The sequence below is a fragment of the Octopus bimaculoides genome, chromosome 11 (genome assembly GCF_001194135.2).
Source record: "Octopus bimaculoides isolate UCB-OBI-ISO-001 chromosome 11, ASM119413v2, whole genome shotgun sequence".
In the NCBI taxonomy this organism is placed as follows: domain Eukaryota; kingdom Metazoa; phylum Mollusca; class Cephalopoda; order Octopoda; family Octopodidae; genus Octopus; species Octopus bimaculoides.
The window spans coordinates 23,818,358-23,834,289 of record NC_068991.1 but is presented as its reverse complement, the minus strand read 5'-3'; the positions used below and the strand labels follow the sequence as shown (position 1 = coordinate 23,834,289).

The window sequence follows — 15,932 nt, the reverse complement described above, 5'->3', positions numbered from 1 at the left end:
AATCTCATCATTGAAGTCTTAAAGTTACAAGATACTGCACGATTAATTCAAAACTATGTGAATTAAAAAGTATTAAATTTGTCAGAGTAATCTGAATGCTAAAGGGTTAAACATGTTTTTTAATAGCAGCTCTAATATTTTCATGTCACAGCCACTGATTATAACTTTAAACCCATCGCAAAAAGTGAATGATAAAAAAAATAGTATACATAAAGAAAGCTAAGAGAGAACATACCTGCTACAAACACTGAATCATGCTGACATCTGATGGAATCACAAATACAAGACTCCATAGGGGTTAATGGAGGAAATTTACAAACCCTAAAGATATGGAAAAAAATTAATTAAAAATCAAGAAACTAAAGTTAATTATTTAAATTTAATTAATTTCAAGTCAACATTACCGGTAAGAATTTTGAATAGTTACTTTATATGATTATTTTGTAAATTTTGTTGTTAAAAGTTAACCCTTTCATGGCTACAGTTACTTGGCAGTATTTTTTATAATTGTACCCATTCTAACAGTGTATAAACCTACAGGGTGTTCAGGATTAATTTGATGATTTTTTAAAGTCTCCATTTTTCAGGCACAACTACATGTATTGGTGAACAGACAACGGTGTTGAAGAGCATAAGATTTAAATTGTAGTTGAGAAAAAGTTAACTGACATGGAGGACTAGAAGCCATCTGAATACTGGAAAAGAGTTACCTGTATCATGATGACATGCCAGGTATTAAAATGCCAACATCATGACTACTGCTCAGCTGCAACAGAGACATTGATGCAGTGGCCAGCAAGAAGGGACACAGCAGGTGTTCTGACTGCATCCACACATCAGAATTCATCCAACAACTGATGAATTCAGATGACTACGAGGTTGCAGGGGAATGTAGTTAAACCCTGGCTAGAGAGGGTTGTTGTTAGAAGGCTACATGTGTGGGCAGTAGGATTTGGCTCCTCGCCATACCTCTAGAAAGAGTCAGAAATGGTTGTTGGAGACTTCACCAGCCTCGATTTCTATCCTCCTAATTACCCTGATAGTAATTCCATAGATTACTATGTGTGGAGCACAGTTGAGAAAGACAGCAGTTATTCTGACTGCAACACCAAGGCCAAGATCAAGGAGGTGTTCAAAGATCTTCCCAGGGACACAGTGTGGAATGCAAGCACCAGGTTCTGAAGCTGTCTTGAGGCCATAGTAGAAGTTTAGGGCAGCTACTTTGAGTAAACTGTTACCTCCCAGCCAAAATCTAGTTGATAATTTTTGATCTTCTAAAATACTTTTATTTTTAGATGGGATATTGTTTTCTTCTCATTTTATGCAAACTGTCAAATTTAGCCTCAACACCCTGTATATGCAGTGGAAAGTCAATCAGACAATCAACCCCTCTAAAACAAAGTATACAATAAATCCACAAGTTGCAATCATAGCAATCTTGTAGCAATGGTTCAGATTTCTCTCAAAGTGAAATTTAAAGATGACATGTTTTTGCAAGGAGTGAAAATCTCAGCCATTTAGGTCTTGCTTCATTTACTGTCAAGACTCAGTCTACGTTGAAATAGCTAGAACTAACCTAGAAGTAAGTTCAGGATGCTGTTGTTGTTGTTGTTGTTTAGCTTTAAAAGCAGCATTGATCAAACAAACTTCTGATCAGTGTTGAGAAAGATGAATAATGAGTCTATCAATTCTAAATATAGATTCAGCTACCTTGTTTTGTATGATTACAAAACCTTTTTTGAAAAAGTCCAATTAGTTACGTTCAAAATCTCTCGTTAAACCTTTTGTTACCATATTTCTGTTGGAATTTTCTGCCTTTGTTTCATTTAATTTTGAAAATAAAGAATTTATTAAAATGAGTTTGTTACTATTAAGTTGATGTTCATAAAATTTTGATGTCAGATCACTTTAAGACAGGAAATTAGTATCAATGAACTAGGTAGGTTAATATCAAAAGAGTTAAACATCTCTCATAAAATATATTTAGTTTATGTGCATCAGGATAGCTGGATAGAGATACAGTGATGTAATGATGCAACTTTCAACTCCAGTTAAACACTGTATCAATCAGAATATAACTATCAGCAGGTCACATTAAGAGATTTTGCGTATACCAGAGTCTGTGGTAGGGAAAGAGACAATACCATACTTCACAAACTACAGGTTGTCATCAAAACACTGAGGTAGAGAAAAATATGGGACATTAGATGATACAAATATGAGAAAAGGTCATCCTCCCCAATGAAAAAATAGCCTTATGTTGACACTTCAATAAAAATCATTTAACATCATACTGTCCCATAGTGTTTATATGCTCTAGCAGTGATTCGGTTTAGTTCAGGCCTTGAGAGAGAGACTTATATGGATAGTACACTTATATATACTGTAAAAACCCATGCAATTTGCGCACCTGTGTAATTTACGCAGGTGATTTTCAGGTTAAAAATTGTTGAAAAAAGCTTATACTCATGTAAAATTTGCACCCAAACGTTTTCAGAATTGATTCACCAAAAAGAAGATTACAAAATAAGTGACGCAACAAAAAAAAAAAGATAAAATCAAAAAAAAAAAAAAATTTCACTTACTTTTGATAAATGGAATTAACTGTTTCAGACACAGCCTTGGCAACATTTGCACGACTGAACATCTCCCAATCTCCCTGAAAGAAATACAAAGTTTAGAAGTCAATTTCACAAAACGATAATTGATGAATAGCTTTGATGAGGAACAAAAAGTCAGTCTCCTACTTGTAACAGTAAAATTAGTTAAATACATACTATAGACCATTTCTACAGGGAAGCATCGATCACTCCACTGTCATTAGCTGACTACTTCACACTGGTGCTCTACATCCCAATCCTACAACTTAAACATTATATCTCACCCAACTCCTAACAAATGAAAATTGAATAATACATGTTTCGTGGTCCCTTTAACCAAGTTCATCCATTCATCCTGCCATATGAATTAACAGACATAGCAAAATCTGACTAGCAATTAAGTAAATCACCAGCTTTGAGCAAATGTCTTTTATAGTAAACCTCATTATGTGTATATGTGTGTGTGTGTGTATTGTTCTCACCACCAACTTTCATTGATTCCCCCACTACACTGTACCACCACATTACCTCCCCTCCTACCACCACCATAGATTTAACCCTCTTCACACATTGCACCTGCCTCTTGCCCCATGCACTCATGTTATCTGCCCAACATCATGTCATCCTTCTTTCGTTGTTTTTCCTGTTTACTGTATCAGCATCTCAATTCTGCTGCTCCACACAGTCAGACCTATCAGACATCCTTTACTCCTCAACTCATTCCTGGCACCTCTGACCCACTCATTCCTACCCATCTCGTACCTTGAAAATCTACCCTGACACTTCATCACAGCTATTTTTCTTTATTGCTTCCCAGCTCTACTTGATCATCCCCGACTCTTTCTTCTAAAATGCATGTAGTCACACAGTTCCTCTATAGCAAAAAAACCTGTTGCTCCGACCTTTTTGTCTCATACTTTACCTCTCTCTACACCTCATTGCCTCAGGATTCATATTGCAAACTGCATGGTGACCCGACTAGTATAGGTGATATGAAAAAATGCACCAAGTACACACAGTATGATAGATAAAGCAATTAAAGATGTGAAGGCAAGGAAAGCCCTAGGTCTATCAAGAATAACTGTAGTAGGATACAGCCTTGTTACCCATATAGTCAAAGATGTTATACAGAACAGTCATACCCAATCACTTGCATAGCAGCAATGTAGTTAACTGCCACTAGAGCAGAGAAGGTGCCTTAGAGCAGTGGTTCTCAACCCATGGACTCCTATGATTACTATTTTACTCTGGTAGACCCTCCATAGCCATTTGATGGTTAAAAACTACAGGGTGTCCACAAAGTCTGGGTACATGGGGATTAACACATACTTTAAGAAATTATTATTTCTTATATTTAATTGCTTATGTTATGATTTTATCTACTCCATGTACCCAGACCTTGTGGACACCCTATAGTTTTATAGATACTTTTTTCAACTTCCCTATTTTGTCTATCACATGTTCCTTTGTGTAGACTGAACTATGGACAATGTTAGAGAAAGAAACCTAGCTGTTTCTTGCAATAAATACCTTTAAAGCAAAATTTTTTCATGGACTCATAAAATACTACTGCGGACCTTATTTACTATTTTCCTTACCAAAATCTTATATGGACCACAAGGGGTAATATGGATCCCATGGAGAGATGTAATTATAGTGGCATCAAATTGCAGGACCAGGTCATGAAAGTAACAGAAAAAGTTGTAGCTTGATTGATTAGGCAAAAGAGCTAGACTAGATGAGATGCAGTTTGCTGGAAAGTGCTACAGATGCCATCTTAATCTCTTCAGTATCAACTCTACTTCCTGATGGAATATTACAGCATGGCTGTGTGGTAAGAAGCTTGCTTCCTAAATACATGATTCTGGGTCCAGCCTCACTGCATGGCACCTTGGGCAAGTGTCTTCCACTATAGTCTTGGGGCAACCAAAGTCTTGTGAGTAGATTTGGTAGACAGAAACTGAAAGACACCTGTGTGTATGTGTGTGTTTGTCTGTTTTTGTCCCCACCACCACTTGACAACAGGTGTTGGTGTGTTTACATGTTCTTGTAACTTAGTGGTTTGAAAAAAAGAGACCAATAGATTCATTCAACTAAAAGGTCTTCAAGGTACAGTCTAATGACTGAAACCAGTAAAAAATATAAGAATAAACATGGAATCAATCACCTTTTTGGTCTTTCTTTTACGGAAGATATCGGGATGAATATCAGTTCTGAAGAAGAAATAGAAATTTGTTTTATCCCTTTCAATACTGACAACAATAACACAAATCAAGGTTACTCATTGAGTATCAGTGTGTGCGTGCATGCATGTGTGTGTGTGTGTATGTGTGTGTATGTGTAATCAGTTTAAAGAAAACAGACAATAGAGAATATCTAATTTTTTATTATGCAGTCATTTATATTCTTTAATTGCCTACTTAACGTTTCCATCGCTATCAAGGCGCATCTTTCACATCTTTTAGTACATTATGACATTACAATCCATCAAGGGCTTCATCATTAGCTTGACTGCTAATTTGATTTCTTCAAAAGAGAAAATAGTTCCAAACAAAATTTTTTTTATTTTACCTACTTAGACTAATAATTCATCATCATCATCATCATTTAATGTCCGTTGTCCATGCTGGCATGGGTTGGACGGTTTGACTGGGCTGGCATGACGGAAGGCTGCACCAGACTCCAGTCTGATTTGGCATGGTTTTCTACAGTTGGACGCCCTTCCTAATACCAACCACTCTGAGAGTGTAATGGGTGCTTTTACACGCTACCAGTTCAGGTGCTATTTGCATGACACCAGGGTGCTTTTATGTGCCACTGGCATGGGTGCCAATTTGCATGACACTGGTATCTGCCATGATTGCGATTTTGCTCAGATTGATGGGTCCTCTCAAGCACAGCACATCACCAAAGGTTTTGATCACTAGTCATTGCCTCTGTGAGACTCAAAGTTCGAAGATCATGCTTCACCACCTCATTTCATGTCTTCCTGGATTTACCTCCATTACAGATTCCCTTTGTAGTTAGAGATCGGCACTTCTTTACACAGCTGTCCTCGTCCATATGCATCACATGACCATACCAGCACAGTTGTCTCTCTTGCACACCACATCTGATGCCTCATATGCCTAATTTTTCTCTCAAGATACTTACACGCTGTCAAACATGCACACTGACATTGCACATCCAGCAAAGCATACTGGCTTCATTTCTTTCAAGCCTATGCATGTCCTCAGCTGTCACAGCTCATGTTTCACTGCCTTGCAGCATAGCTGTTCACACACAGGCATCAAACAATCTACCTTTCACTCTGAGAGAGAGGCCCTTTGCTACTAGCACAAGTAGGAGCACTCTGAACTTAGCCCATCCTTATCTTATTCTCACGGCTACACTCTCAGAGCATCCACCTCCACTACTAACTTAGTCATCTAGACAACAGAAGCTATAAAGATATAAAAAATAATAGTAGTAAGAACAACAATTATAGGGGTGGTTGTGAGCATTGTATGAATAGTATTAATCAAATGAAATGGGGACGGCAAAGCTACAAACATTGATTACAGTAAATAGATTTTAAGAACTTAAAAGAAATGAATAATAATATGACCTACATTTATGGCAGTTAATTCCTCCCTTTGACCAGTAGGGTTAAAAGGTTAGTTTGAGCTATTTTTAGAATGATACCACCATGCAGTTGAATAAACAAATAAATAGAAAACAAAAATTTTTTCAGTTGGTATTATTTTCCATTTCGAAGAAAACAAATTAGCAGTCAAAATACCCTGATGAAGCCCTTGATGGATTGTAGCATCAAAATGCACTAAAAGATGTGAAAGATGCACCTTGATAGTGATGGAAACGTTAAGTAGGCAATAAAAGAACATAAATGAATGCATAATGAAAAATTGGATATTCTCTATTCTGTTTTCCTTAAAGTGATTCATTATTTCTCCTCCATCGAAAAGCATAGTTACTATAGAGACAAATGGATTTTCAGGCGTGAGAATGTACAAAGAATAGTTAATAGTTAAACCAACCAACTGAAGGTACATAAGCTTATGAATGTTAACCAGCATTATCAATTGGTAGAAGTGCATATTGGTACCCACTTGAATTATATATCCCCATCAATCGAAAATTTGGGAAACTAGACTATATATATAATTTGATTAATGAGAGAGAGACACATATATATCTATAGCTATTTACACACATATATATATATATATATATATATATATATATATATATATATATATATATCATCCTCATAATCATCGTTTAACATCCATGTTCCATGCTGGAATGGGTTGGATGGTTTGGCAGGAGCTGCCCAAGTTCCATTGTCTGTCTTGTCATGGTTTCTATGACTGGATACCCTTCCTAACACCAACCACTTTACTGAGTGTACTGTGTACTTTTACACAGCACTGACATGGGTGCTCTTATGTGGCACTGGTACAGGTGCTTTTTATGTGGCGCCAGCACCCACGAGTCTGCAACATTAGGAATGCTCAGATGGAGAGGGATTCAGAGGACAAACCTGTATGCAAGGACAACCACATATTCACTTAGCTGGACGTGACTTCTCAAGTACAGCAAACCAGCAGAAGTCTTGGTCCTGTCATCTGCTCTGTGAGGTCCACCATCTGAAGATCCTTTCTCACTACTACATCCCACGTCTTCCTGGGTCTACCCCTTCCACCTGTTCCCTCCACAATTAGAGTTTGGCAACTTTGATGAAACTGTCTTCATTCATACATATTACATGGCCATACCAGCAGTCTTCTCTCCTGTATGCTACATCTGATGACCCGTAAACCCAGTTTTTCTCTCAAATCACTTACACTCTGTCGTGCATGTACACTGACATTACCCATCCAGTGGTGCATACTGGCTTTATTTCTGTCAAGCCTTCACATGTCCTCAGCAGTCACAGCCCATGTTTCACTGCCATGTAGCATAGCTGTCCATACAAGGTATCATACAATCAGCCTTTCACTCTGAGGGAAAGGCTCTTTGTTACTTTCAACACTTTCAATGAAAAATATTCAAGACTAATTACAACATACCCTGTGGAGTTTATATGACTTGTTACTAACAATGTATGTATGTATGTGTGTGTATGTATATATATATACATACACACACACATCTGATAAGTATGAATACCTATGTGTGTGTGTGTGTGTGTATTTCTCTCTCTCTCTCTCAATAATGATTTCAAATATTGCCACAAGGCCAGCAATTCTGGAGGGGTTAAGTCAATTGCATCAATCCCAGTGCTCAACTAATACTTATTTTATCAACCCTGAAAGGATGAAAGGCAAAGTCAATCTCAGTGAAATTTGAACTCAGAATGTGAAGACAGACATGTCAGTAAGCACTTTGTCTGGCATGTTAATAATTGCACCAGCTCACTGCTGCTGTGGCAGTGGTGGTAACAATAACATTAACAACAACAACAATAATAGTAATAATATTGCAGATAACAACAGTAAATACTTACAGGAAACCGCATTCTTTGTTGGAATGTGGGTAGGTGAACGTTATGTTCAATTCAAACGGACTCTGCATAAAGAGAAATTGAAATATTAAGATAAAATGACAGCCCAAGTAGAAGTTGAGGGAACTTCAATGCATTGGCTTAACCTGCTACAAATATCAACAAAAACCTCCCTCAGAGTGCACTCTTAAAGAAAGGACAAACACATTTTATCATATAGTCTTAGGTAAATTATGAATGGAAAAATATATATATTAATGGTACTTATTCTGTTAAGTTCTAGCAGTTCGGTTCAGAAGGTAGAAACATGCAGTACCATATTAAGTCTACTACTACTCCACTCTTTTTCTCAACAACCACCCTTTGATTCAATGAGAGAACCTCAACAGAGAATGGGGTACAACTTTGTGACAAAGAAAAGGCAGCGTCTGTAATACATTTTAGGATTACGGTGTTGTCCTTGGGATGAATAACAATGCTTCACTTCACTATAATGCTGATTTCAAATTTTAGTAAAGGCCAGCAAGTTTGGGGCAGGGGTCAAGTCAATTATATCAACTCCAGTGCTCAACTGGTACTTATTTTATCAAACCCAAAAGGATGAAAGGCAAAGTCGACCTCAGTGGAATTTAAACAGACATAATGCTAAGCATTTTGCCCAGCATGCAAATGATTCTGCCAACCCACTGCTTTCACTTCACTAAAATATTGGTTTCAAATTCTGGCACAAGGCCAGCAAGTTCAAGGGAGGCTACATCAACCCCAGTGTTCAACTGGTATTTACTTTATCAGCCACAAAAAGACAAAAGGCTTAGTCAACCTCGGCAGAATTTGAAGTCAGAATTCTGCCGGCTCGCTGCCTTCACTTCACTATAATATTGAAGAGATGTATCAATGTCATAACTCACCACAGTATATTAAATTTTTTGACTCTTTCAAACAGCAGAACATTGTAATTTTAACTGAGAAACAGAATAATTATAAGTTGGTTATGAGGTTCTGAGTTTGACAAAGAGCAATTAAGTAGTTCATTCCAGAACATTTTCAGTTCAAGGGCTATGGATAATTTCGAAAAGATTCTAGTTTGAAAGTGCTAATGAGGGCTTTGCCAGTTTAGGGTAGATTCTATAGGTGCAACAGTGCCATAAACTAGGCCTGTCCAAGTCTAGTACTCAACAAGTGCGATGAGACTGTCAAACACACACTTGTTCAGTGTCTGCACATTGCTAAGCTGTGGAATTATGTTGAATAAAATTACACTTTAATGTTTTAAAAAAATAAGACATGTTAGATAAAGTAGTCTTATGCATGTATGACAGAGAGTGTTTTGAGAGAAAAATTGGGTATAAGAGGCATCAGATATAGTGTACAAGGGAGAAGACTGCACTGGTATGGTCATGTGATGTGTATGGATGAGGACAGCTTCGTAACGAAGTACCGATCTCTAATTGTGGAGGGAACCTGTGAAAGAGGTAGACCCAGGAAGACATGGGACAAGGAGGTGAAACATGATTTTCAGATGTTGAGTTTTACAGAGGTATGACAAGTGACCAAACTTGTAGTGAATTGCTGTACTTGAGAAGACATGTCAAGCTAAGTGAAACTGTGGTCATGGCCAGTGCTGGTGACATGTTAAAGACACCTGTGCCAGTGTCATGTAAAAGGTACCCAGTATACTCTGTACAGTGGTTGGCATTAGGAAGGGCAGTCAGCCTTAGAAATCAAGCCAAAACAAATAACTGGAGCCTGATGCAGCTCTCCATTTACCAGTTCCAGTCAAACTGTCTAACCTAAGGAAAACAGATGCTGAATGATGATGATCACAGAATGGTCACAGCAGTCTGATTGATCAACAACCTACCTTGCAAAGGTTTGTGAAAATACTAAGAGGTTACTATAATCATCATCATTGTTCTAACATCTACTTTTCCATGCTTTCATAGGTCAGACGAGAGTATGTTGAAGCAGAATTTTTCTACAGCCAGATGTCCTTCCTATCACCAAACCTCACTTTGTATCCAAGTGAAGTAATAATTTCCCAGTCTTTTGAACAGCTAACAACTTGGTCATGTTCTATGTCAAGAATTGAAAGCTAATGACACAGGTAAGAAGCTATTGCTTACAAACAAGTAAACATGATGAAAACATGCAAGCACATGTGAAGACAGACAGACAGACAAACATCCACACACACAAATATACATACAGGGGTTGGACAAAATAATGGAAACATGTAGTATCATAGCATCATAATTTTGAAATATCTATAAAACTGTCAAAAGCTTGTTTATTTTTATGTTTTTTGATTTGTTATTAGTGTTGCTTAAGGTTTTGCTAAAATTGCTGTTTCTTTTCAGATATCATCAGAAAAAAGTAATTAAAATTCATTAAAATGACAGATCTATCAGACTTTCAAAGAGGTCAAACTGTTGGTGCTCATATGGCAGGCGCTAGCTTAACAAAAACAGCTGAAATGTTTGTCGAAACAAAACCAAAACTTTCAGATAGGGACCATCGGACTCTTACATGAATTGTTAGAAAGGATCTCAAAAGTACAGCTCTCAAAATTACTGCAGAGCTTAATGACCACCTTGAGAACCCAGTTTTCAAAAATGCTGTTCACTGGGAGCTGCACAAAGCTGGATTTTATGGGAAGGCTGCAATCAGAAAACCACTACTTTCAAAACCAAACGTTGCTAAGCGTTTAGAGTGGAGTAAAAACCTACAGAATTGGTCCCTAGAGCAGTGGAAGAATGTTATTTTCTCGGATGAGTCATCCTTTACCTTATTTCCGACCACCGGCTGAGTATACATGTGGAGACAACCAAACGAAGCATTTGACCCAGACTGTCTTCTTCCAACTGTTAAACATGAAGGAGGATCTGTGATGATTGGGAGGGGGGCTATATCTTAGAAATCCGCCGGCCCAATGGTTTCCCTTCATGACAGAATTAATAGTCAAGTCTATTTAAGCATTTTATCTGATCAAATTCATCCTATGGTTGCGGAACTGTTTCCAGAGGGAAACGCAATCTTTCAGGATGATAATGCACCAATTTACACAGCTAAAGTTGTTACTGAATGGCACGAGGAACATTCTAGTGAAGTTGAACATCTTATCTGACCACCACAGTCCCCAGATCTCAATATTATTGAACGTTTGTGGTGCATTTTAGAAAAACAAGTAAGGAGTCAATATCCCCTACATTCACCACTACAAGAACTGGAGACTGTTTTAGCTGAAGAGTAGACAAAAATTCCTTTGGAAACAATTCAAACTTTGTACAAGTCCATACCTCATAGAATTCAAGCTGTAATTACTGCCAAAGGTGGTCCTACCTCATATTAAAATAAATTTGTTTGAAATTTTAAGGTGTTTCCATTTTGTCCAACCCCTGTACATATAGCTTTCAAGAGTCATATAGACTCATAGGACCCGTTTTCCAGTTTCCATGGCATATATATTCCCCACCTGGATGGGACACCTGTCCATCAAAGGGTTACTCATTTTTGCCAGCTGAGCCAACTGGAGCAGTGTGAAATGAAGTGTTTTGCTCAAGAACACGTGCTGCCCAGTCCAGGAATCAAAACTATTACCATGAGCACAACACCTTAGCCACTAAGCCATGCACCTCCACCCATACAGACATAGTATTATTTAAAACAGTTTGATTTGGCTCCGTGCATCTTAAACTTTTGTAGGCATCTTACAGAAACTAAGCGCATTCAGGATCAGAATACCAAATATATATGACTGGCTTTTTTCAGTTTCTATCTATCAAATCCACTCACAAGGCATTGATCGACTCAGAAATATAGTAAAAGATTTGCCCAAGGTGTTGCAAAGTAAGATTGAACCTGAAACCACGTGGATAGAAAGCAAACTTCTCAACCGCATAGCCATGCCCACACCTAGTTGTTGGCACTCCGTCGCTTATGATGTGGAGGGTTCCAGTTGATCCGATCAACGGAACAGCCTGCTCATGAAATTAACGTGCAAGTGGCTGAGCACTCCACAGACATGTGTACCCTTAACGTAGTTCTCGGGGATATTCAGTGTGACAAGGCTGACCCTTTGAATTACAGGCACAACAGAAACAGGAAGTAAGAGTGAGATAAAGTTGTGATGAAGGAGTACAGCTTTAGGTGTTTTCGCTCAATGAACACTCACAACGCCCGGTCTGGGAATCGAAACCACGATCTTATGACTGCGAGTCCGCTGCCCTAACTACTGGGCCATTGCGCCTCCACCCACACCTAGTACATTCATGGAAATTCTTTTGAACATAAAGTTACCTTCATATTGAAAGGAGCAGCCAAAGCATCTGCTAATATTGGTCCATTCTGCCATTTCCATACTTCTTTGACAGCAGGAATGTCATCATCTGAGATACCATGGTACATAGCACTGTTGCAATATTGAAAAGAAAAGTAAGATAATAACTGAGTATTTCAAAAGCAAAAACAAATTCTTAAACATGAAATAATCTGCTGCCCAGAGAAAGGACTATCTATATAGCCACTTGAGCTCCCAAGGAAATCTCTTTGTGGTTGTTTACACTAACAAGAGAGACTCTTTGTCATCACTCAAACCATAAGACACTTCTATATGGTCACTTGTTCTGCTAAAAATAACAGCCAAATCTCCCTTGAAATCAAACCTTACAATTTTAAATAAATATTATATATATGTATGTATATATATGTATGCGTATATATATATATATATATATATATATATATATATTACATTTACATTATATTATATCTATAATCCTTTCTACTAAAGGCACAAGGTCTGAAATTTAAGGGGAGGGGACTAGTTAATTACATAGACCCCAGTGTTTCACTAATACTTAATTTATCAACCCCGAAAGGATGAAAGGCAAAGACGACCTCAGCAGAATTTGAACTCAGAACGTTAAGGTGGACAAAATGCTGCTAAGCATTTTGCATGGTATCCAAACAATTCTGCCAGCTCACCACCTTATATCACACATATAATATTTATATTATATATATATTATATATATTATGGTGGTGGAACAATGTAGTTGACAAGGCCATTAGGGAAAAGAAGCAGGCATGGAATGACTGGAAGAACAGTAGTAGCAGGGAACTGTATCAGATTGCCAAAAGGGAAGCTAGGAGACAGGTTTACTTAGGTGTTTATAAACACCTTCCATGCAGCAATTGTTTATATATATATATATATATATATATATAATATTTATATTATATGTATATATATATTATATATTTATATTATATATATTTCCCATACTATCAGGTTAAACAAATATATTATTGAGGCATTGGTGCAGTGCATTTTACAATTGGAGTGGGTTCCTCATCTTGATTGTTGCTTTCGCTATGTCTTGGCCTTTTTCAAATGTCTTGTGATTCACCTTAGTGCCATGTCTGGGTTTGAACATAGAACCCAGAGGTGACTGCACTGCATTAACCAATGCCTTTATCTATTATGCTATGCCTGTAAGCAGTGACATCAATGGAGGTTTAAAAGTCTTAAAAATTCACTTGGTCACTGCCTACAGTCATAGCATAGTGGATAAAAGCATTGGTTAACAGTCACACATTTCTCTATGATATCACGGTTTTCTCCCACATACTGTCTTGCAATCCAAAATACTTCAGTTCTTTGGTCTAAGGCACTAAGATTAATCATAAAACACATGAAGAAGACTGGAGGATACATAGCCAAAATATAATGAAAGCAACAATCAAGATGAGAAAACCAATCCAACAACTGTAAACAGTGTATACTTCTTATCATGTATAATTACACACATACATACACACACGTATTAGTTTCAAAATGTTTTATCATAAAAACTACTTACACAAATTCATCTCTTAAATGAAGGTAAACTGAATGCTGAAAAGCAACAATAATTTCTATTCAATAATTCTGTATATACATTTTTTGTTCTTTAGAATTCACATTCTATTTACCAAAAGCATGGAACATTTTATTTTTAACATCAATTATTAAGACAACAGCTTTTAATAGTCAGGTCACAAGAATATGCAGAGAGAGTGAGAGACATAAGGTGGTAAAGGGGGGAGGAAGTCAACAACACCAATTACTAAAACAACCATTTATAGTCAGGTAATACTTAGTTCTCAGTAACCAAATTTCAAAACAAGCCTCCTACATGGTCACTCAACTTACTAGAAATAGCAGCCACAACTCACTAAAATCACAACCCATTTTCTTAGGACACATTAGCTAGAGCACTTTAGATAATATAGCCCAAGGTAAACTAGGCCAAAAAAGAAAGGGAAGAAAGAAAGTATATCTTTTACAGTTGGAATGCTTTTTGATCATAAATCTGCTTGATCAGAACTGACCTGGAGGTAAACATTAATAATGGTTATCATTTGTAGTCCAAATCACTTGATTTACGTAGCCTAATACTGTTTGTCCACTTCTGCAAATAGTGTGTGTGTGTGTGTGTGCGTGGTGTGCATGCGTGTGTATGTGGTGTGTGCACATATGTGTACCTGTGTCTGCACATTTGTGTGTTTACCACAGCTTAGCAATCAGCACTGGTTTGTGTATGTACACATCACTTAGCAGTTCAGCAAAATAAGGGCAATTGAATAAATGCCAGATTTAAAAAATAAATACTAGTGTTGATCTCATTGGCTAAACCTTCAAGGTGGTGCTCCAGCATGGTGTCAATCCGATGACTGAGACAAAATAGAAGGAAAAAAAAAACAATAGTAAACAATCATCTCCAAGCTTATAGAGATTGTGACATAGCTTCAAGGAGATGGATGGCAGGTAAGGCTGAGCTCTGGACAAAATACTTTGTAGTAATTAGTTTCATTCAGTTATGTTCTGAGTTAAACTTCTAGCATGGATGAACTTTTCTCTTACACCTCCAGGGTTTATGTTAATTTCATTTCATAAGATGTGCAAGTAATTAATAATTAGAGCTAAAGAAATGTATTACTGAGCCATAAAAGCTATTGGAGTCACATTGTGTGACATCTTGAACAAGTGTCTTTTACTATAGCACCAGGCTGACCAAAGCTATGTGAGTGGATTTGGTAGATGGAAACTAAAAGCTTGTCGTACACACAGACATGCAGGAAGTAAATAGACACCTTTGATTTTCAAAATTTCTAATCATAGCATCTTAATATGTTTTCAGCGGTGTAGAATTTACAATGTAATTATTCTTTTCATTCCAGGTGTCATTATATTAAACATTTGCAAAGAGTAACTATGCCATGCACAAAAATTCAGCAGAACTGTCAGATTTCCAAAGAGGTCGTATTGTTGGGCAATCTGAGGCTGGTCTTAGCCAGCGAAAAATTGCCGAAAATCTTCAAATTCCTCTTGCTAATGTTAATAGAATTATAATTCAAAAGCCAAGGAAAAGAATCAACAGATTTTCGTCCTAGCTGACCTGGACCCTCAGAAAGGAAGCTTCACTGTTTGAAGAGAATTGTGGAAAACGAACCCCGTTCGAACACTTCTGACACTGCAAAACAGCTAGAAGTTAGTCCAAGAGTGTGTGCTACATATCTGCATAAACTTGGGTATTATGGACGAGCAGCTAGAAGAAAACCTCTCCTTCAACCAATTAATATCATGAAAAGAAAGAAATGGGCTAAGGAGATGTCAGAAAAATCTAGTTCATTTTGGAATAGAGTGATTTTCTCTGTAATGGTATGGGGAGCTGTCATCAACAATGATCGTTCTGAGCTGATCGAATGTGTTGGAACTATAAACTCTGAAAAGTACATCAAAATACTTAAGCAAGGACTACTTCTGATGTATTCACACGATAACA

At 37.2% G+C, this 15,932-nt stretch overlaps 1 protein-coding gene across 1 annotated transcript in view; it reads right to left on the bottom strand.

The window, feature by feature from the left end:
- Positions 1-15,932, bottom strand: part of LOC106867916 (tRNA pseudouridine synthase Pus10) — a 40,761-nt gene that overhangs the window by 12,048 nt on the left and 12,781 nt on the right. The window contains exons 4-9 of the mRNA XM_014912987.2: positions 13,968-14,002; positions 12,403-12,514; positions 8,110-8,171; positions 4,768-4,813; positions 2,586-2,659; positions 236-321 (exon numbers count right to left, since the gene is read on the bottom strand). Coding sequence (XP_014768473.1) covers positions 236-321; positions 2,586-2,659; positions 4,768-4,813; positions 8,110-8,171; positions 12,403-12,514; positions 13,968-14,002 — 415 coding nt within the window. The remainder of the gene's footprint in view (positions 1-235; positions 322-2,585; positions 2,660-4,767; positions 4,814-8,109; positions 8,172-12,402; positions 12,515-13,967; positions 14,003-15,932) is intronic.